At 40.8% G+C, this 23,933-nt stretch overlaps 1 protein-coding gene across 4 annotated transcripts in view; it reads left to right on the forward strand.

Moving 5' to 3' along the window:
- The window catches only part of LOC119009634 (signal transducer and activator of transcription 5B-like), a 35,984-nt gene extending 16,943 nt beyond the window's left edge, over positions 1-19,041 (forward strand). For 3 of the 4 annotated variants that reach the window (XM_037081091.1, XM_037081093.1, XM_037081092.1), the window contains exons 12-19: positions 225-317; positions 3,774-3,980; positions 4,205-4,299; positions 6,161-6,303; positions 6,875-7,030; positions 7,288-7,339; positions 15,933-16,040; positions 17,892-19,041. In XM_037081091.1, the coding sequence (XP_036936986.1) occupies positions 225-317; positions 3,774-3,980; positions 4,205-4,299; positions 6,161-6,303; positions 6,875-7,030; positions 7,288-7,339; positions 15,933-16,040; positions 17,892-18,015 (978 nt within the window). In that variant the 3' untranslated portion in view covers positions 18,016-19,041. The remainder of the gene's footprint in view (positions 1-224; positions 318-3,773; positions 3,981-4,204; positions 4,300-6,160; positions 6,304-6,874; positions 7,031-7,287; positions 7,340-15,932; positions 16,041-17,891) is intronic. The other variant, XM_037081094.1, reaches the window with a different exon arrangement.
- The last annotated feature ends 4,892 nt before the right edge of the window (positions 19,042-23,933 follow it).

Genomic DNA, 23,933 nt, shown 5'->3' on the forward strand with positions numbered 1-23,933 from the left:
GCTGCATGAACGGTGGGAGGAGAGACAAAGGGTACTGACCAAACATTCTTTAACGTTATTACTGTTGGAGAAAGAGAGCTATTTAACACTTTAACTGTAATAGGAGAATAGTGCGTACATCAGCATTGCTAACCAATTAATTTAAGAAAGATAATATGAGAGATAAAAATTTAGTATACACTTTAACCTGTGACCTTCCTTCTTGTTGTGTGTATTACCGACAGACCTTATCGCTGCCTGTGGTTGTGATTGTCCACGGCAGTCAGGACAACAATGCCACGGCAACAGTCCTGTGGGACAACGCCTTTGCTGAACCGGTAAGACAACTCTTCTCCACAATATTATACACTGAATTCAGACCTGCTGGCCACTCACCACCTGTATAGAGTATTAAATATAAGTCAAATACACATAATAATATAGTGTGTAAGGAGTAAATGTTCACAAACCAGTGCCTAATACAATAACAGTAGAAGTAAGACAAAATAAGTACTTTTTGTATAAATGTTTGGTGGCAACTATATATGATAATTCCCTGTAACCATATGCACCTTGTCAGCTTGTCAGGTATTTGACAGCATAATATGCTATTGTTGTTAAAGGTTAAATCTTGTCATATTCTGTTTTCTCATAATTGGTAACTGTCATTTGCAGAACCAAATGAGTGTATTTGTTCAGCTGATATATCTTATTCCTCTTCTAAAACTTCTAACAACACAGTAAGGGTGCCCCAGTAGTCTTTCCTCCTTTCCTGACATTATCTCTGGCTGCCAGTATCATGATAACACATGACACAAAATCATCACGTGCCCATCTAAGCATGTTGAATTTTGTGATTGATGAACAAAAAGGCAGAACACAACTGTGAGGGAGCATCCAGAAAATCTACAGCTCTCACACCCTAGAGCCATGTTGTAATTGATATTCAGAAGGCAAATGGCCCCAAACATGTTTTCATGTCATGACTTATTGATGATAATAATAATTACCTTTGAAAGATGAACTAGAAGTATATTGTGAACTTTTTGCGCAGTCACTCATATACCAGTGTTGCAGGATTTATTAATGACCAACTGACCAAGACACTGTAGAACTTAAGCAGCCCAGCTCAGACTTGAGGAAATAATCATGTGCATAGTCTGTTTCATCTCAGAAACCCTGTGCTGATCAGTGTTGTGGGCAGCAATGGCTTTTGCTGGTTCTAACAGAGCAGCAGCGGCTTGTGAAACTGTTGAAACTGAGTGTTAACAGGCAGTTTTGCCCAAGTCAGCTGTGACCAACAGGCTTGATTGCAGGGCGGAGCCAAGCCTGCATGAGGTAAATTTAGGGGCACATAGGGGCTAGTCACTACAGCGCCAGCTGCAGCACCAGGACAGCTGAACTGAGACTGGAGAACAAAGACAGTGAGTCTCTCTGCGGGAGTCTATCGAGAAAATCAAAGTAACTTGCTGTCCACCTCTGATTGTAGCCATGAGTCTTACCCAATTCCAGTCAGGACATCAAACCGGAGAAGATTTCACCAGAGATACATTGGCTGGGTTACAGCCTCGAGCAATCTCTGCTATCCAGCTTTCCTCCACCAGTACTAAACTTGAAGTACGAGGGGGGCTGTGGAACTGCCAGTCTTCAGTCAAGAAGGCAGACACCCTTTCCTCTCTACAACTGTGGAACGTGCAGTCTACAACCAGTTGTCCTCCTATCTTTCAGAAAATTACCTCATTGACCCTAAATCAGTGAGGCTTCAGGACTGGTCACTCCACTGAAGACAGCCCTCCTCACGGTGAACAATTTGCTCGGTACCGCCAGAGCCTCGTCCTGCTCGTCAGTCCTCATTCTCCTCAACTTATCTTCTGCGTTTGACACAGTCAACCACCAAATCCTCCTCTCCACTCTGGCTGAACTTGGCATTGTCTGACAAATCGCCCCTGCCCGGTTACATGGAACGTCTCCTTGTTCAAACCCTTCTTGCTGGAAACTGGTGTCCCTAAAGGCTCAATATTTGGACAGGTTCTGTTTTCACTATACACTAGATCATTAGGCTGTGCAATCATATCACATATCACATGTCACGGTATCGCGATTGTATATGGCGAGAAACCTGGGCATAATCCTCGATGACGGGCTGTCCTGCGCCCCCAACATCACTGCTATGGCCTGATCCTACAGATTTGCCCTCTACAACATCCGCAGGATCTGGTCTTTTCTCACAATAGATGCAGCGCAACTCCTGGTCCAAGCACTGGTCATCTCCCACCTGGACTACTGCAACTCCCTCTCGGCTGGACTGCGACTAAACCGTTGCAGCATATCCAAAACGTCCAGCATGTTATGTTAACAATCTACCCATATTCTCTCATGTGACCCTGCCTGCTCCATGACCTCCACTGGCTTCCTGTTGCGGCCCGCATCTGATTCAAGATGATGGTGCTAGCCTTCAAGGCCGTTAACAGAACTGCGCCCGTCTACCTTCAAACACTGGTCAGACCACACGCCAGGAGCACGCCAAGAGCACTTAACTCATCTACATCAGCTGGCCGGCTGATACCGCCATTGCTGAGAGAAAACAAAGCCAACTCAGCAAAGTCACAACTCTTCTCTGTTTTGGCAACTCAGTGGTGGAAACGAAAATGTAAATGTTATCTACCAGGTATTTTTCACATTGTATTTCAATTGACCAGTTAATGGTTTGGCACACAGTATATTGAAGCATGCCCCCTTTCTATCCATTCAACGCAGAATAGGTTTTGAATTGAATCAGCATCCAAGTGACATGATAGTATTTAAACTAGCAGTTACAAAGGGGCACCATCAGATGGAAACAAAGATATAATGGTTTTGACTCTCACCAGTGACATCTGTTAATCTCATACGCTACCAAATACTTTCTAGATGGTTTTGTTTTTTCAAAAAATGTGAGAAAATGCCATTTTGTTTCCCCGTATATCCTAAGGTATCGTCTTTGGATGTCTTGTTGTGTCCAACTTACAGTACATTTAAAGTCATGGTTGACAAAGACAGTTTAAGTCTAGAAATTAGGAGAAGCTCAAATGAGCAAAGGTTTGGCTTTTATGTCTTAAAAAATCACTACAACGATTGCAAATGGTGGATTCATCTTCTGTTGTTTGACTGATTGAATAATCATTGCTGCTAAAATTGAGACATTCACAACACATTGTGGGCTTTGGTCTTTTTGTTAACAACAAAGAAAATCATCAGACTTGTTCTTTAAAGCTCAGTTCTAAGAATGGTACATGCCTGTATTTAAATGTGACCATTAACTACATGTCACATACACTGCCAGTCAAAAGTCATTTAATGATTTGTCTTTATTTTCGTGACTATTTACATTGTAGATTCTCACTGAAGGCATCACAACTATGGATGAACACACATGGAATTATGTAGTGAACAAAAAAAAAAGTGTGAAATAACTCAGAACATGTTTTATATTTTAGATTCCTAAAAATAGCCACCCTTTGCTTTGATTACTGCTTTGCACACTCTTGACATTCTCTCGATGAGCTTCATGATGTAGTCACCTGAAATCATTTTCACTTTACTGTTGTGCCTTGTCAGGGTTCATTTGTGGAATTTCATGCCTTTTTATTGATAGTGTATTTCATTACTCTCAGTGGACTGCTCACAGTTCTTTTGTAAAATCATAATCATCAATTAAGTAGGGTGTCAGACAGCTGAATAAATAAACTGAGTGAGGATCTGAACTTTTTGCCTTTTGTGTTTGCTATGTTTACCACTCTTCCTCATGTCCTCAGGGGAGGGTGCCGTTCATTGTTCCAGACAAGGTGCTGTGGCCCCAGCTGTGCGAGGCTCTCGATATGAAGTACAAGGCAGAAATGCACAGCAGCCGTGGCCTGTCAGACGATAACTTGGTCTTCCTGGCACAGAAGGGTTTTACAAGCAGCAGCAACAACCCTGAGGACTACCGCAACATGACCATATCATGGGCCCAGTTCAACCGGGTGAGGCCAGCTTGTTTTTAAAGCTCAACAGCTGACTGTAAAACTTATACACATTTGTAATGCAAGGAAAAGCTGCACTCTCGCTGATTCTAAATGCTCTGACACACACACACACACACACACACACACACACACACACACACACACACACACACACACACACACACACACAGACAGAAAAAAATCTAAAACATACTAATGGAGTGTATTTGACTATTTTATAGGAGAGCTTACCTGGACGGAACTTCACTTTCTGGCAGTGGTTTGATGGAGTTGTGGAGCTCATGAAGAAGCATCTCAAGCCTCACTGGAATGATGGGTAATGACTCATGCTGACCTTTTTGAAAGAAACTGTTGTTTTTGACAACTCAGACAGTGATTTATGATCTAAGCTAATCTAAAATGTAGTACGGGACAAAGTAAAATGTACAAAATATATAGAGTTTAAGGAGTAAACATGAAAAAACAATGGCTTATACAAATACAATAGAAGTAAGACAAGTTAAGTAATAGACTAAACTAAAAATGAACTCAAATAAAAAAGAGTAATACTGGCAAAGACACTGAAAATAACTGTGTTTCTGTGTTACTGAAAGGTAGTACAAAAGAAATAAAATTGCACCTGATAATCAACGTAATGATGCACATGAAAACAAAAGTTGTATTGTATATGATAATGATACTAAGATGCTAAATACTAATACTACAAGTAGTATCCATGTGTTATTTAGAGGAGATAATGCACATGATATTGAAAAATCCTGTGTTGAAAAAAAACAAAACACTATTGATATTATTGTTCTCATTGTCCTTTTGTTTCATCTGTTCTTTCTGCTATAGAAAAAATGTTATACAAAACACCATAGCCTGTCTCTGTTTGACCTGAATTCTCATTTGTATCAGTATCTTATCAGTTTGCTGCTGTTTATAAATCAGCTGAGCAGATATGTCAGATATTTAGAGTGTCAGGGCTTCACATCTAAAATGTTTCTCTGTTGCTAAATACTTAAGCAGACTGGATTTCATAAATGTTAATATAGACAACAGCTATGATGAACAGTATTGTGTGCAGTTTATAAAATGAATATAGTCTACTTAGTCTCCCTGATCTCTAAATGTCGTCATTGGCAACACAACATGTGTTCTGTTTATATAATAAACCTTCGAAAACAGATAAATAAGAGTCATCAAAAATGAAAAAAGTTTGTTGAAAACGTCACATTGTTGAGTCGACATCCAACCAGTCAGCTATTAGATCAGGCAACAGCCAGGCTTTGCAGTTGGTGGAGAAACACTGTGGCACCTTGAACTTTATGATATTATCGTTGCCCATGTGTGACCTCAGAGTAAGTCAGGATCACAGATTTGACTGACATGCACTGTGCTGCAATCGCTGCTGATCGATTCTGTGCAGACCCAGTTCATCTCAGGCCTACATTTTCATTCCTGTGGTTGGTGTGTTAGAGTTGTTACCCAATCAGAAGTGATGTGTATAAACCATGTTGAAAAGACAGTGTACTTGGGTACATTGGCTCTATGCTTGTACTGTTTAAGAACAATTTAGCAGCAGGCTAACACTCTGCTTCAAGCATTCAAGTTATTTCCATCTCTAACCACAGCATTAAATACCTCTGGCTGTTGTTGTTTTTGTCAGAAGTGTTGCATCTGTAACCACACCTATCAATGGTGTCCCAGTGTCCTGAACTATACTTCTATATGAGTCTGTCCACTGGATGTCAGCAAAAACAAGATTTCTGTGGGTATTAAGTTAAACTGCTTCAGAGTACCCCCACCTGTTTGTTACTGCACTCTTATAACGTTTGTCAAACTCAAATTTACACCGGATAACCAGAGATGCCATCTTTTTCCACGTGACATCACTTGGATACATTTATCAGACTTCACATAGCTTCCTCTGGAGACACAAAAGGCTTTATATAATTTAAAACTACTCCTATGTGTAAAATGGGTCCAGGTCCCCTTTAAATATATTAAATCAAGAATAATCAATCAGTTTCACTAAAAAGTCATAATTGGAAATATTCTTTATTTTTACTGGTTTAAAACATAATGAGTTCTGAGGCTCCTTTTGTGAAATCATCTGGTTTTGATTCATTTATTGGATATAAAAAACACAATTGATGCACTGACTCACATGCTGTGTGAATATGTATGTATAGGGCCATCTTGGGCTTCGTAAACAAGCAGCAGGCACAGGACATGCTGCTGTCCAAACCCAATGGCACCTTTCTGCTGCGTTTCAGTGACTCAGAGATTGGAGGCATCACCATCGCCTGGGTGGCTGAGAACCCCAACAAACCAGGTACCAAGTGGCTGTCCCTCTTATGCTCAGTGTGATTCCAAGGGTGAAATAACATGTCACAGAAATGACGCATACAAAACATTTCTGAAAAGCGCCAAGTGCACTTGGCCACCTGTCAGTATCTGCCCCTAGTTCCACTTGTGAGCTTTTTGTTTATACGTGCACAAGCAAGGTAGTATAAATCCTATTAATCTCTGAGACAGTATTTTATTATGGGCTTTGGGAAAAATAATCACTACATTTACATGATAGTTAGAAAAAGTCAGACTATTGTGCTAGCTGGAAGTTGTTCATGGCATAAATCCGTAGTAGGAAGCCAGGAAGGACATGACGAAGGTTTCGACATTGGCTGGTGCTAGAGCAAGAAATTCACCATCGGCTCTGCGGCCAGTTTTCTGCTTCTTAACTTGTTTGGAATGTGACATAATAGGTCAACCAGATGAAGGTCCAGTAGCAACTAGCTGAAACAGTGCATATCGCCAACTTCATGGTGGAGCCAATTAAATGGCCTAATCGAGCTATGACTTAGATGTGCATGGAAACATAGTAAAGTTGTTTCGTCTTTGGTTAGGTGAGAGGCTGGTCTGGAACTTGTTGCCTTATACAACCAAGGACTTCTCTATTCGCTCCCTGGCTGACCGCATCAGCGACCTGAACCACCTTTTGTTTCTCTACCCTGACCGGCCCAAAGACGAGGTCTTCGCCAAGTACTACACCCCTCCACTCTGTATGTATCAGCAATGTTAATTTGCATTCACATCACCATTAGATTGCTATGAGCACACACACAGTACACACACTTGCAAATAATATGCTTTACCTCAGCACAATGACTTTACAGGGAACTACAAGCTGATGTTACTCTCATCATTTTATTTAACTCAGAATTGTTGTAGCAGTCTTTCAAAGCCTCAGTACATGGATGACAGTGTTAAGGTGAAATAATTAAAATGTAGTTTTTAAGGCAGTATGTCTCTCTTACAGCAAAAGCAGTGGATGGATATGTAAAACCACAGATCAAACAAGTTGTGCCAGAGTAAGTTGATTTTTTTTTTCTACAATACCTCAGGAAGCGTCAGTCGCTTCAAATAAACTGTGTGTGTGTGAAATGTGTATCAAATTCCAGAAGTTTAGTGTATATTTTCTATTTGATTTCCAAAATCTTGATGCAGCACACCTCTGTCTAGAGAGCAGAAGACTGTTAACGTAGCTAAGATATGTATGTCTTAAAATATTGTGTATAGTAGGTAGTAACCACCTCTCCTTAAAGGATGGGATTTATCATACTGCATGATTGATTTGAAGTTAAAACAGGAGTCTGCAATGAATTTTGCTATACTTTCAAAACTAATTAAAAATCAGAAAGCCAGAGCAGTGGGGCAAAACATCCCCAAAAGCAATGCAACCACTCCAAGAAAAGAGAAAAGGGAGCCAGCATCAGCGCTAAATGGACCTTAATTAAACCAAGAGCTAACCCCTAACATCCAGGATCAAGCTATTGTACTGGATGGGCAGACTTAGTACATAGCCCACAGGTCAGAGGACATAGGAGGAGGGCTCTGTTTCTACATACTGTAAGTAACGCTTGGTGCTCAAATGCAATTAAATTGGTTGGACAGTGTTCACCAGTGTTGGAGGTAAATTGTTACAAAGCAATCCATTAGAGTACTTGGATAAGTTGCTATCTTTTCCTTTCCTTTTGTCCCCACGAAAATAAGAGCAAATCCCATAAGCATTGTATTTCATTGTATTTGTGCTATTATCGTTTCTATGAAAGCACTTATAGTTTACATGTTCATTAGTTCCATTTTAAACATTGTATACTCAGCACTGTTTTTATTAAAACAGCTGTGCCTAACGCAGTATGTCTTTACCCATTTCGCTGTCAGATTGTGAGCAAAATAGAGAGCTGTACATTAGGGCTATGCTAAAAAATCGATACGACAATATTTATTTTCGTGATATACTACATCGATTTTCAGCTCCAAAAATTGATATTGTGAAGAAAAAAAACATCATGTTTTAAACAGGTTGTGAACTACTACTACTGAACTACTACTGACGGTATTAGAGCAGCCCCTTCAAAATACAAAGCCAATATGTGGGTGCACTTCAGTTTCCAAAACAAACCAGGGAGCATGGACTTGGATAAAGCAAGTGCAATTTGCTCTGTCACGCTACCATAAAATTTTTCAGGTAACACAACCAACTTGCGAACTCATCTTGTCAGATGCCATGCAGATACAATAGCGTTACTGCAGCAAAAAAGACCTATCGGCGCAAGGCAAACTACGCTGGATAGTACCACAAACAGACTTTCATCTACCCCGTCTTGCACTCTGAAGATTACAGAGTCGGTGGTGCATTTTATTTGTCATGATTTGCGCCTCTATAGTGTGGCTGAGAACACTGACTTCAGGTATGTGCGCAGCACATCACGGAGGTAGCTGTGCCCAGGATGTATGAAGAAGTGAAGCAACTAGTAAAACATCTCTTTGCTCAGCAGAACGAGTGGCCCTTATGTGTTATGGTTGAACATTGAGAGCCACTGAGTCTTACATTCCGATCACAATGCACCACATCGATGAGGACTGGAAACTGATTTCTTAAGGTTTGCAGATGCAGGCAATGCATGCGAGCTACACTGGCAGAAACATCACCGAGCTGTTGAAATGTGCATTGGAAGAATGGGACATAAAATGCAAGGACCCCGCCATAGTCTCTGACAATACGTCAAACATAACCATTGCAGTGCAGCTACCTGATATGCTGATTTTAAATATGACGCAAACACCTTTAATTGGACTACAGGATGTTTACAGTTTATTTTCATCATACTGACTATTTCTCGCAATGGTGGCACCCTGTTCGACTGCGTCTACACTGGCTCGTGATAGTTTAGAACATTTATTTCAAAATCTGCCGCCTAGGATGCCAAAAATGTCAAAAATCTCTAATTATTAATATATGATCGACATCTCTTGCTGGAATTACGATCATCTAGTGACTTAGGCTTCACAGACATGACTACTCTGGAGTGTTTACATAGCCTCAGAGTGCTACGCCAACAAGACCCAGTTGCTATGGATGCTCCTAGCATCACGAGCTGACAGAGGAGCAAGCAGAGGTGGTGTGACCTAAGGCGGAAGCGCGGCTGTTGTGGAGGATTAACAGCTAAGCTAAAAGCTAACCCCTACAAAATGCCACTTCGATCTATCTTCCTCTCAAATGTTCATTCCCTGGAGAACAAAACAGATCATCTGCAGGTGGAATTGACAAGAAAATGAGAGATGAGGAACTGTTGCACAATAATTCTGACAGAGACATGGCTAAACTCATCAATCCCGGACAATGCAGTCGAAATTCTGGATGACTGATGAAGTACATAAAATGCTAAAGGAACGGAACTCAGCCTTCAGGTCTGGCTACGAGATGGCACTGAGAATAGCAAGAGTCAACTTGAACCGTGCCATCAGACTAGCAAAGCGTGCTCACAGTTGGAAAAGACTTTTTCCATGATCCCACTAATATCAGGGATATGTACCAAGGAATATGGACTATCGTCAACTACAGGATTGCCCCTCCTGTATATGACGATGATGTGGACTTCCTAAATGAATGAAATAACTTATTTGGGAGGTTTGAGGCACTGAGCAACTCTCCTGCTGTGAAATCTGTTCCCCACCAGGATGAAAAGGCACTCTGCCTTGACATAGCTGAGGTGCGAAGGTCTCTGAGGAGTCTCAACTCACAGAAGGCTCCAGGCCGTGACAACATACCTGGACGGGTCCTCAGGGAATGTGCAGATCAGCTGCCTTGTGTCCTAATGGACATTTTCAACACCTCACTGGATCACACCAAAGTCCCATCATGTTTCAAAACTGCCACCATCATCCCAGTGCCAAAGAAACCTCAAATCACATCACTCAATGACTACCAGCCCATCGCACTCACTCCTATTATGATTAAGTGCTTTGAAAGGCTGGTAAAGGAGCACATCGCCTCAGGCTCCCTGCCACGTTTTACCCCTTCCAGTTTTCCTACTGGCCAAACCACTCCACTGAGGATGCCATCTCCACCACTCTTCACTTGAGCCTTGCACATCTGGAGGAGAAAAACACTCATATTTGGATGTTGCTCCTGGACTTAAGCTCAGCGTTAAATACCAACATTCAACAGCATCTGGTAGACAAGCTAGGGCCCCTGGGCTTCAGCACCCCCCTATGCACCTGGCTGCTAGACTTCTCACTGAGAGACCACAGTCAGTGCAGGTCGGTCAGAATACCTCCAGTGTCATCACCCTCAGCACAGGTTCCCCTCAAGGCAGCATCCTGAGCCCCCTGCTGTTCACTCTGATGACTCACAACTGCATCCTAAGGGCCAGCACCAGCAGGTGGTCAGCAGCCCAGCAGCACGAAGTTCCTGGGGGTGCACATCACAGACAACCTCACCTGGTCTGTGTACACTGAGGCATTGGTCAAGAAGGCACAGCAATGTCTGCACTTCCTGCCAAGGATGAGAGCCCTCCTGTCCCATCCATCCTCACTACATTCTACAGGAGCACCATAGAGAGCACCCTGACCAGCTGCATTTCCATGTGGTGTGGAAGCTGCAAAGCCTCTGACTGGAGGAATGTGAGGAGAGTGATGAGGACAGTGGAGAAGATTAGTGGGACTTCTCTCCCCTCTATTCAGGACATTACTCCCAAGTGCTGCATGTCCCGAGCTGGGAATATTATCAGAGACCACCCTCACCATGAACTGTTTTCTGTGCTGGCCTCTGGAAAGAGGTTCTGCAGCATTCGGTGCAGGACCACAAAGCTCTATAACAGCTTTTTCCCCCATGTCATCAGACTGCTGAACTCTCAGTGACAATTGTCACCCAAATATTTGCACTACCTGATCTCAAAAATGTCGATTTGACTAAACTGCATGTAGTATGTTTGTTTTTGTTATTTATTATTCTTATTTTTATTGTGGTATTTTTTGATATACTTTTATATTTTAACTCTATGCTGAGCCCCTGAAACAAAATTTTGTTCTGTGTTCATTTGTTGCACACTGAATGACAATAAAGTCTAAGACGTCATACATTTCAGTTGATTGTAATGAGTGACAAGAATAAGGAGTACTTGTGCATATGCACTCTATTTTCATGTCTACATTTCAGCTCAGTCCGCTACCAGCCCCTAACCATCCTCAGTGAGTTCACTGTGCACATTATTTTTTTGTTTTCATTATCAGTGTGTCCATTTAAAGTGCAAGAGTGGACATCATTTTGATGTAATGGCAGCTAGATCTGTGTGTTTGGTAATTGTCAAATATAAAAAAATTGAAAAAAGGAAATTTAGAATTACATTGTTTTGACTCAATTTGTCTGCTGAATTATCAATATAATATAGCTCTGTTTTTACATTTTCAATTAATTATGTGGAATATCACAATATATTGCAATATACATCGTATTGCAATGTATCGTGATATAATCGTATCGTGCCTCATGTATCGTGATGCGTTGACAATACCCACCCTACTGTACATGGTATATTACATCCATCAGTTAGCGATTATGGGCCGTAAAGCCACTTCAAAATGACTGTAGAGTCAGTACATTTGAAGGTACATGTACAGTTGGCTACATGCTGTCCAGACAATATAACCAACATGTGAAACATATCTCAAAGAGGCTGGTCGGTAATTTTGGGTAATTCTAAGTGCTGAACACTTTACTTTTCTCAGTAGAAAACACAGTAATGTAACAAGTTACTTTTTAACGGCAGTAATCTTGTAATGTAATGAGTTACTTTTAAAAGTAACATTACCCAACACTGGTGTTCACTAGATATATTTTTCATATTTCTGATGCCAACATGTGGCCCATATTATCTGCCCAGAGAATTCACAAGTTTTTGTTGTTGCTGTGTACATTCCCCTGATGGGAACTTAAAAAAATGTACAGGACTATGGGAATTGTATGTTGTCATCAGCAGCAACATGACTCAACAACCAGATGGACTTTTCATAGCAGCTGATGATTTGGATCAAACAGACCTCAGAGCTGTTCAACCAGCATGTTTATGATCATACAAACATTCCTGACAGATACAGAGCCCTCCCACATCCTCACTTTGACCTGTCCAATCATATTTTTCTGCTTCTTCTGTCTATGTACTCTCAGTTAGCACACTGCAAACCCATGACTGCACTCCCAGACACCAACAGAACTGTATTGTGAAGTATGCAGACAACACCATCATCATCATCAGCCACATTACAGACAATGATGACGTTCACAGGAACATTCTCAGTGGGTGGTGCACAGAGAACAATCTACCACTCAGCGTCAGTTAAACCAAGGAACTGATTGTCTTTGCCTCCTTCTTTCTAAAATCAACACACCTCCATGTGACATCATAAGCTAAGGTGGAGCAGGTGACCAGTAATAGATTCCTTGGCATTATCAACCCTGAGAACACATCTTGGTTATCACACTCCACGACCCTGGTTTAAAAAACACAGACAATGCTCTACTTACTATGGACACTCGGAAAGGCTAAATTCCAAGGTCAGATTCTGGTCAACTTTTAACATGACTTGACTGTAACCATCAAAACTGTCATGGTTCATCAAGGGCCAGGATAGGAAGGCTCTACATCGGGTGATTAAAACCACCAGAACATCTGTAGCGGTTTGACAATGCCAGGGTGCCAGTCAGAATATAAATCTGACAAGAATAATCTTTTCTTAGTTATAAGTCAACCTTACACAAGGACTCATGTATTGCAGTGCATGGCCCCTTAAATTACAACCAGAAACCAGCAGGCAATAAAAACAACCTCCACACAAGAATTTAGCAGACCAAAACAGTGTATTTGTACATTCAGTGCCTAATACCAACCCACAATTCAGACACCACAAAAAGTGTCTTTTCTTCTCAACAGAAATATACTCAGTTTGAGTTTCGGTATCAGTTCAGTCAAACAAGTGTTGAAAAATACAAACAGAACAGATGATAGCAGATAAATAAGTATCTGCAGCCACTATCTGCTGCTGTACTACCAGACTACAGAGCATCTTCACTCCTCGGGCTTTGAGTGTCTTCAATTCATCATCAACATTCCATATTATAAAATAGATGAAGCATAAGGGGAAAATTACAATCAATTCCCCTTGTAACCTTGTGATACAGAGGAAAAAATGTAACAGTTCTCAATCAAGTTGCTGAAGTTGCTGTAGTTGTGTAACTACAGATACAGCAGTACTACACTATTTTAACATTTGTCACCAAACAAGCAAGCAACAAACAAACTTATTGGAAGTTACTGTTGATATAGTTAACCATCCATTCTTCCATCCATGGTCAGCTGCTTATCCGAAGTCAGGTTGCAGGGGCAGCAGGTTCAGCAGCGAGCCCCAGACTTCCCTTTCCCTGGCCACTTCAGCTAGGTCTGACTGGGGATTCCCCAGACGCTCCCAGGCCAGAGAGGAGATGTAATCCCTCCAACTGGCCCTGGGTCTACCCCTAGGTTTCCTCCCAGTTGGATGTGCAAGGAACACCTCCCTAGGAAGGTGCCCTGGTGGGATCCTCATCAGATGCCCAAACCACCTCAACTGGTTTCTTTCCATGCAAAGGAGCAGCGGCTCTACTCCGAGTCCCTCCCGGATGGCTGAGCTTTTCACCCTATCTCTAAGGGAGACCCCAGCCACCCTGTGGAGAAAACCCATTTTGGCCGCTTGTACCCGCGGTCTCATTCTTTCGGTCATTAACCAATCGCTCAGGACCATATATAAGTGTAGGTACGAAGATTGACCGGTAGATCGAGAGCTTTGCCTTCTGTCACAACCGTGTGGTGAAGCGCATGCAACACCACACCCGCTGCTCCGACTTTCCGGTCGATCTCACACCCTCACTCGTGAACAAAACACAGAGGTACTTAAACTCCTTCACTTGGGGCAAGGACTCATTCCCCACCCAGAGTAGGCAATCCAACGGTTTCCCACTGAGAACCATGACCTCAGATTTAGAGATGCTGATCCTCATCCCTGCCACTACACACTCAGCTGACAATCAATCCAGTGAGCGTTGTAGATCGACAGCTGATGGTGCCATCAAGACCACATCATCTGCAAAAAGCAGTAATGCAGTCTTCAGGCCGGGTTACGACCTGTAACCCCCTCCACACCACGACTGCTCCTCAAAATCCTGTCCATGTATATCACAAACAGGATTTGGGACAAGGCACAGCCCTGGCGGAGGCCAACACCCACTTGGAACAAGTCCGACTTAACTTTCGAGTTCACACAAGCAGCTCTCACATTGAGATTATAGGGATTGGATGGCCCTGAGAAGGGACCCCCTCACCCTATACTTGCGCAGCACCTCCCACAGAACCTTCCTGGGGACCTGGTCGTACGCCTTCTCCAGATCCTCAAAACACATGTGGACTGGAAGATTGTACTCCCAGGCCTCCTCCAGGATCCCTGCTAGAGTAAAGAGCTGGTCCCTTGTTCCAGGACTAGGACGGAATCTGCATTGTTCCTCTTCAATCTGTCGTTCGACAACCAGCCGGACCCTCCTTTCCAGCACCTTGGAGTAGACTTTCCAGGAAGGCTAAGTAGTGTGATACCTCTGGTCCCCCTTCTTGAAGAGAGGGACCACCACACCTGTTTGCCACTACTTCGGCACTGTTCCCAACCCCCACGCAATGTTGAAGAGGTGTGTCAACCAGGACAGAACCTCAACACCTAGAGCCTTCAGCATTTGTGGTAGTATCTCTCTGACCCTTGGGGCTTTGCCACTGTGGAGTTGTTATGTGTACCGCAGTGACTTCACCCAGGGAAATCGGCGATGATACCTCATCATCCTCCAGCTCTGTCTCCGCTACAGAGGGTGGCTGAGTGGGATTCAGGAGGTCACAAAAGTACTCCTTCCACCGCCCTATGACCTCCTCAGTTGAAGTCAGCAAGGTCCAATCCTTGCTGTACACAGCTCGGATGGTTCCCCGTTTCCCCCTCCTAAGGTGCCAGACAGTTTTCCAAAAGAGCTTTGGCGTCACCCGAAAGTCCTTGGTTCTGGGTTCAGATCGAGGAGGCCATTCCTCCGAGTCATGCCCCTGTGTGTGGAGGCAAGCCCCACCAGATCCGACTGGTAACGCTCAACCTCCCACACCAGCTCTGGCTCTTTCCGCCCCAGCCTTCCTTCAGCCTCTGCCACCCATGTCTGGCGCGCCGAGGCCCATCACCTCCACTGCGACCCTAACGGTTTCTCCTGCGGATGGTGGGTCTACAGGATGGGGGAGGAAGAATTGTCACAATCCTCGTTGGGCCTGGCTCCAGACATGGGCCCCGGGCTTCCTCCAGGCAGGATCTCTAGTCTTACACCTCTGTCTTTCATGGGGTCTTTGTGAACCATACTTAGTCTGGCCCCTCACCTGAGACCAATTTGTTAAACTTTCATTTAAGATATGTATTTAAGTTGTCCCAATATACTTTTATAACTGATGTAACATTCTTTGTTGTGCATTTGGTTATTATCATACAATTTTGTCCATCTGTAGACCTTTTGCAGACATGTGAATTTATTTTTTAATTTTAATTGCTGTAATAATGTGTGGTTTATGTGTGTGTTAGGTTTACCACCCCAAACCCTGAACCCAGTGGAGGAGCAACCACATTCATGGACCAGACAGCTTCTCCCTCTGTGAGCCACCCCAACAGCTTTGGGGTCTACCCATCAATGTAAGCATACTGCTTTGCTTTATTTAATGGATTCATGGTTTTCTCTACCTATCTATCATGAAAGCAGGCTGCCTTTACATTAGTGGCCTCAGCCTTTTTTTTTTTTTTAACTCTAGATGGCTTTTTTTGAACAGTCAGCAGAGCGTCTGCCTAGTTTGCCAGCACAGGTCATCTTCTATGGATCACCGATCAGCGCAGCCTCTGTTTCCTCAGAAGTAGAGAGCCGCTCCAGCCCAGACACTCAGCTTTGCACTGCAGTGAACAGGGTCCAGAGAAAAAGCGAAATTTAACCACCTAAAACAAGGCTCACCTTAAAAAATCTATAACAGTTCAAGTGTACGTTGTATAGATAAAATTAACACCACTTTACAGCACAGCTTGGGATCGGGGAACGTTTGCATTTGTCTGGGTCTCTGATTTGACCAATCATGCTGTTGACTAAGGTTAGGACCTCCTACCTCATTAACACAGTGGTTCTCAATTATTTTTTGTCATGTCCCCCCAGAGGACAAAATTTTTTTCACGCCCCCCGAATTGAAATACTATTGAGAATCTGATGATATTTATTTATTTATCTGTATAAACCACTGCACAAGTTGCAGCATTCTGCATACAATCACCTGATTGTATGGTTTCATGCTGTCCTGCCAGAGTTTTTAGGCATAAAACACAAACGGGTCTTTACTCATTTCCTATCGTGTTCACGGTAAACCCAAGGGCTTTGTAAGCATCATCATATTTCCTGCTCCATAGTTCCCAATCGAAGGATTAGCAGAGGAGCTGGTGTTTGTCTCTTTTTTGAGATTTGTGAGCTGGTGTCAACACGGAATGTTTTATTTTGAAAAGTGACCGGATGTTATATTGTTATATCGCCGCTTGACTTCCTGTCTGCTCAGTGCAAAATTCAGCTGAATTGCTGATATGCTCTGGAGGGCTCTGGAGCTGGGACAGAGCAGATACGCAGCACAACGTACCTGCTGGAAGTTAACGCATAGACTTTTAAAGTGAAAGTGAAACCTATCAGCTCCGCACAGAAAAATGGACACAGAAATACAGAAATGAATGCAGGTTAACAGAAATGTAGAAATAAATATAAAGTATTCATTTATTTATTTATTTATGTATTTAGTTGTTCTGTTACTCATTCTTTTATTTATTTATTTATTTATACATTTATTTCAGTATTTATTTATTCATTTTTTTATGCATTTATTTATTCCTGTATTTATTTATACATTTATTTATTTATTTATTTATTTATTAGTCCTCCATAATCTGCAGACTTATTTTATCTATCTAAGATGTAGGGAAAAATAAATAAACTCATGTTCCCCTATAGATTAATGCTGATGCACCTACAGAGCCTCTGAGAGACTGGGGGAAAATCATCTGAGAAACCTTTCAAAAGAGCCCAAAACACATTGCCTATACTCAAATGATTCAACAACAGCTATAAATTGACTTGTGCTAGGTGATTATATGTGTTTTAAGATTACTTTACATGTATTTGAAAGAATGCAAACAGGTTAAATAAAAAGTAGTTGTGCCTTTTATCAGCAACTGCTTTGATGTGTTTAAATCAAGTATGCCCATGTTATGTACAGCGCTGTCGATAAAAGGATGGATCTATTCATTTACGTCACTTTCTAAACTAACATTGCCAGATGGATCTTGGCTGGTATCTGTGAGGGACTGCAGTTTGATATGGATCCATCTAAAAATGAGGCTCTAACAGCTTTGGCTGTGTTTTTTTTTGATTGATTGGATTAAGCTTGATTGAATTAAAGGGACACCTTAACAAAAAATTTGAACCTTGAAATCAATGTATCTCTCTTGGCTGTCGCCTCTCAGGACTGACACCATGTTGGATGCAGATGGAGACTTCGACTTGGATGACACGATGGACGTGGCGCGCCATGTGGAGGAGCTGCTCCGCAGGCCTATGGCCAACCAGTGGAGCAGTCAGCAGTCCTGAACCTGGATCCTGAACCTGCTGTGCACGCTCAGGTCTGCCTCATCTTACCTTGCAGAAGCACCCACACCTGTGGTTTCTACTGGACTGAACCTTGGCAGAAAATGTCTTTGGCAGTTTCCCTGACAGATCCATGTCACAGTTTATCTAAAGTTTTAGCGCCCACACAAGTTTTGTCTGTACAATCAAGAGTCAGTGTTACTCATGAGTCTGGTGTTAATGTTGTCTCCCGTGTAGCTTCACAGGACTGTTGTATGGAGCTGGTTTGGATCAATCAGATTTGTATGCCAAACTGAGACATACAGTTAGCTTTCACTTAAGCTTTGCCTTCACATGTGCCTGATGAGCTTTTGGCTGGCACTGAAAAATTCACAGCAGAAAAGCTAACTTCACCTGAAGTTCTTTAAAGTTTTTTTTTTTTTTCAATCAACACAGCATTGATTAATGTGACTACATGCTGACAAATTGAATCTCCACTTTATTACAGGGAATGTTATCAGTAATTGTTTTAGTTTTTTGTAAATCCAGAGAATTCCTCAAAGAGAGACTATTTAACTTCTGCTAAACATCAATCACTGTGACCACATGTTGTATTTAGAATAATTGCAAATTTAATTTTCCTTCATTTTCCAAGATTTTCTTGAGGCTGTCGCTTCAGGGACACCATGTTTTACAGATATATATATGGAGACAGATATATTGTTGTACAGGCCACATGTTTAACTATATGACGTACATACGTAGACTGATAAAACACTGCACTCTTCTCATATGAACATCTAGCATTACTATGCTGAGTTTCTCTTTATCATTATTTTCACACAGAAGGTTCAACTTGGCACACAGATGTCTTTTAACACATTGGTGTCCACTATAGTGGATAGTACAATGGATATTTGGGAGCTGTTTTTAACCATTTGAGTTTGATCTCCAAAGCCTCGTCCACAATTCCATTTGATTATTGTCTCTGTATCTCTTTGTCATCATAAGGTATGCTTTTGAAAATTAAAAATTGAGGGGGGAAGATGAGATGTAGCAAGTACCTCTGGAATAACTGTTAAATCTTATTGTTATCCAAAAACCAGACAAGTCGAACAAAAACTTCAGTCTGAATGGCTGAAGTGCATCTGTCCACTGTACTGGACAAAGGATATGTTCTGTCTATTGAGATTATTTTAATTTTTCCTTTCCTTTGTTTGTGTTTTATTTAAAATAATGAAACAATTTAAACTTAAATTGGTTTTATCAAGCAGCACTATTAAATAGTCTTTAGATTTTATCTAAATATTGCTATAACAGGACGGATATGCCTTAATCTTAATCTATAACAACGATATGATTAAAATACTGATAATAAAGGATCTAAGAGTTATTCCTCTCCATTCGTGCTCGCTCACTTTTCATACTGTTGATGCATGGTTTCCACTGTGGTGGACATTTACCTAACTCTAGTATAACATATTTGATTGATATATATATATATATATATATATATATATATATATATATATATATATATATATATATATATATATATATATATATATATATATATATATATATATATATATATATATATATCATATATGATTTTCATGTGTACAAACTTACAAATTTTCAACAAAAAAAAAATTTTCCTTTGTGATTACCTATGTTGACGATTCTTGCATGAAAGGTTTCAACGCCCAGCAAGTTGTAGTTTAGCTGAGCCTGTTCTGCTAATAGCCAGCTGCAAATATGGTTTGACCCCCAAAAAATTCTAACAAAAGGTTTCTCAGTGGTTTACAGTAGTATTAGATATACTTAAAAAACATACTAAAAGTTTACAAAGTTTGACTCCAAGAAGGGGCCCATTTTCAAAATGGCGGCCGTCAGGTCCTTAAAATGACCATTACTCCTTTGTATTCCTCCTAAACCAGGAACACTGGTGCCTGATACTTGTTTTGGCCATGTAATATTCTAATTAGCATATTTGCAAGATAGATAAGTGATAACAAGTACAATTATTTATTAAAGCAGTTACAAGCATGTTTATGCAAAAAATAGGTCCAATTTCCCATAAGTAATTGCGTATTTCTCCTTTCTTTAACCCTAACCCTCACATCGTTTTGCCTAGTGTTGGTGGTTTCTGTGGTTCATAACCATTCTTTTGATTCCAATAAAGAAGAGATTCAACTGTGTGGTACTGTAAAATTAGTCAAAACAGGGCTGCCACGTGAAGGCTCAGTACTGCTAACCCCTTTTATTTTTTTGTGTTTTACTTTTTTTTTTATACATTTTATACATTATATTTTTTATAATGCGTTTTGTTTTGTTGCCTTTTGTTTTTTTTATATTTTTTTAAAACCTTATACATATTTCTATGTTCTTCAGTTGTTTCCTCTTATTCTGGTTTAATTTTTTTTTATATCCTTTTTTGCACTGTGACCTTCACTAGATTTACTATCGTCACACTCTTCCTCCCATAGGGGTTGATTATAGTGATTCTCACAATTCCCAACTTGAGATGGTCCACAAGCAGGCATGCATGGTAGTCCATATGCTCTGCAACTGCACCGTTGTGTTCGGCAAGCAGTTGTTTAATTACAGTGGATCATCTGCAGGAGGCTTTCTGGGGCAGCAGTCTTACTGGTCATAACTGGCAAAAACCGGTGAGGACTTAGTTGGAGGCAGACGTTCTGGGGTAACAAATGATTTGGCGTTAACGATTTTCTTGCTAGAAAGGTTGTAACGCAAAGAGGCAAGTGAATTGGTACTCTTTCTGCCAAACAACACTGCCATTGCCTTGGTCCCATGGTCCTCTATGACATTCCTTGTTTGATATGGGAGCAAAAACACATTTGCACAGGACTGGATGGTTGATTCACCATTCACAAGTTTCTTTAATGCTGTCTGTTTTCCAACGCTAAAAATGTGTGAAGTTGTATCACATCCTGTGAAGGCGTGATTGAACAGCAACTGGGAACACAAGTCACTATCCAGGTTCTGTTTCATCTCGCTCATGTTGTACACTTGAGTAGCTTTGGACTTGTCTGAATGAAAATAGAGGCCTTTATTGTTCGTCCCAGCATAGTAAAGGAGAAGAATAAGCAAGTCTGTATCCTTCCCCATCAAGGGTGGGCTGATGTGCTGAGGCCTTGACTGCAGCTTTGACAATGTCCTCATCTGCATCCCAACGTCTGTGCAAGGCACGGGTCAGGTATTGGTAAACATAATGACCGGCCACTGCTGTCAAAGTTTTTTGTGTCTCTGATTCATGTCTTTATGTCACTCCGCAAGTAGTCCATCCATTTGTCATGACGGAAAGTCATTCAAAGAAGAGTTCAACCCAAGAGCCAGCAAATGTTATCTGATGTGTCAGTGTTTCCCTTATATGCATTCTGTTGCTGGATTTTCAGCGCTGTGGCAAAAAAGCATTACACCCTAAGTTATCTTGAAATCAATTATTATTGTCATTACTGCTATTTGTATCATCTCTACAAGTCACCGTTTAAGCTGAGTGACTGAAATCCTCGTTAACCTATTCAAAGGCTACAGTAGGCGACTCATCGAACTGGGGTGTTAGTTAGTTTTAGGTTGGCTATTCAGCAGCTATTCACTCGGGTCTAGCCACGACTTTACTGAGGTTTGTCCAGTGTTAGCAGCAGGACCATTAGCTCACCCCACAGAGCCTCACACTGAATCCCTGGAGACTGATTTAGAGACCGTCATTAAATAACTTAGCACAGATATACAAAATAATTGCAGTTTATTCAATATCTTCCATGTCATATGGCCCAGTGACTCCAAACCAGCAGCAGATTGTATAAGTAAACTGGACGAATGAGACACAGCCTTTTATTGTATTTTAGTGCTTCCCCTACTTTACATGAATGTAAATATGCAGAAATTACAATTCTTTTCTCGATAGCTTCCATGTCATGTCACTGACCTCTGAAACAGATGCTGTTTCCATAAAAAAATCTATAATCATAAAGAAAATAATGGTAAAAAAAAAAATTCTCTAATGCTCAAGAGGTTAACATATTTTCAAGCAGCAATGTCAGCTATTTTGTCTCATGTCTTAGATTCTGGACCCCCTAGTGCTGCTAGGTTACCAACTCAGACCACATCTGCTACTATAAAATCTAGGGGAAACATTGTGTTCTTAGAATTTTGGACGTGTGGTGTGAACTATTTCTTTCTTAGCTGAAGCTGAGAACAGGACAAAGTAAATGTAAAGAGAGACATAGTGGAGCTGTATATTTTCCTGCTTTTTTGTCCTTTGCCAATCACACCTATGCCTATAACCATCAAAAACAACTGTTGCATTATCATAATGGCGAACGGTACGTAAGTCGATGGTTTAAGTAGTCACGGATGAATTTTGTTTGAGCAAAATGGTATACATTGTGCTGCCAACAACATTTCAGTGAGGCAAGCAACATCAGATGTCAGTATTGTCTTCCATCTTCTGAATTGCTGAAAATTGTGAATTTATTTTTGTTGGGTTTAGTATAATGTCACCTTCATACTCAAAAACATCTATAGAGGATGCACTACATATGTATTACCTTATTCAAATTGAAATAAGCAACTATTTTAGAGGGTTCACGCACAGGCCTCTGTTCGGGCTAATTCAGAGTTGTTATGATAAAGATTATACATCTTCAATTTAAGTTACTTTTGAGTGCAATAACTTTTACATTGAATGTCAAGTTTGTGTGTTAGCAAAAAAAAGGGTATGTGTCTAAAAACACATACTGAGTAGGAGTTACGTGACATAGGCTAAATCGTTTACATCTCTGGTTCACCCCAAACAAAGATAACACCTTAGATTAATCTTACAAAATCATGTATTCCGTAAGTATGCAATTTAGACAAGTCCAGTGGATTCATAGACACCAAGATTACTTGACTAGGTCAAATAATGAAGGAATTAGGATATTTTAAGGGCTTCCTGCCCATCGTGGACACCATCTTAAAAATGACACCTTTCTAGTGGTCAAACTTTGGTAAACATTTAGTATGTTATTAAGGACACCTAAAACTACAAAAAATAGCAGAGAAACCTTTTGTCAGGATTTTTTCAGGGTTAGTTTTTTGTTTGTTTGTTTGTTTGTTTGTCTTTTCATATATGCAGCCGCATATAAGCTAAGCTACAGCTTAGTCAGATGCCAAGAGTCACCACAGTAGGTGTGTTTACTGAAAACAAAAGTGTAAGAAGTGTAATGTCAGGTACACATCCATCATCTTCTCAAAACACCATAAGCTACTGGTCATAATAAACAAAGTAAGACTGATGCAGCAAAACCTGAGTCTACCAAACCCAACAAGTGGAGATGATTACTTCTGAATTCAGTAAGACAATTTTTTTTTTTTTTAATTTTTAATTTTTTTTTTTTTTAAAGGTTTCATATTGTGGGTTTAAAAATTGGATTCTAAGTCTGTAACTGTTATCATTTGGTGCTTTTTGTATAATATTTCTTCCTAATTGCTTCTATTACAGCCATACTGCTCTACTGTGCTGCCTTAAAACAACATGTTCCAGTGGTCTTAGGTGCTATAGTTTGGTCTTGTGAAGACTAAAACACTTTGATACTTTGTTGGTACAAAATGGTCATTTGAAGTCATATTTGGACATTTTTTTTAAACATATATTATGGCCTGAAATCCAACTACCAAGCAATGCATCCAGTACATCCAATACATCCAGTCTTCCACGTGAAGCCCAGTAAATACTTGTCACATTAAAATGGCTGAGGCTTTGCCATCATCACTTACCAGTGTCAGATCAGGTACATGTAGCTGTGCATGAGATTTGTTTTGGTCGTAAATTTTGTGCCTGGTGAATATAAAAAGGAATCCATAATGGTTACCAGTTAGCCAAAGTAGTAAGTAAGTACAACTTATTTTTAGTTGTGTTAAACTCCAGTGAATTT

This window comes from Acanthopagrus latus, chromosome 20, assembly GCF_904848185.1.
Source record: "Acanthopagrus latus isolate v.2019 chromosome 20, fAcaLat1.1, whole genome shotgun sequence".
In the NCBI taxonomy this organism is placed as follows: Eukaryota; Metazoa; Chordata; class Actinopteri; order Spariformes; family Sparidae; genus Acanthopagrus; species Acanthopagrus latus.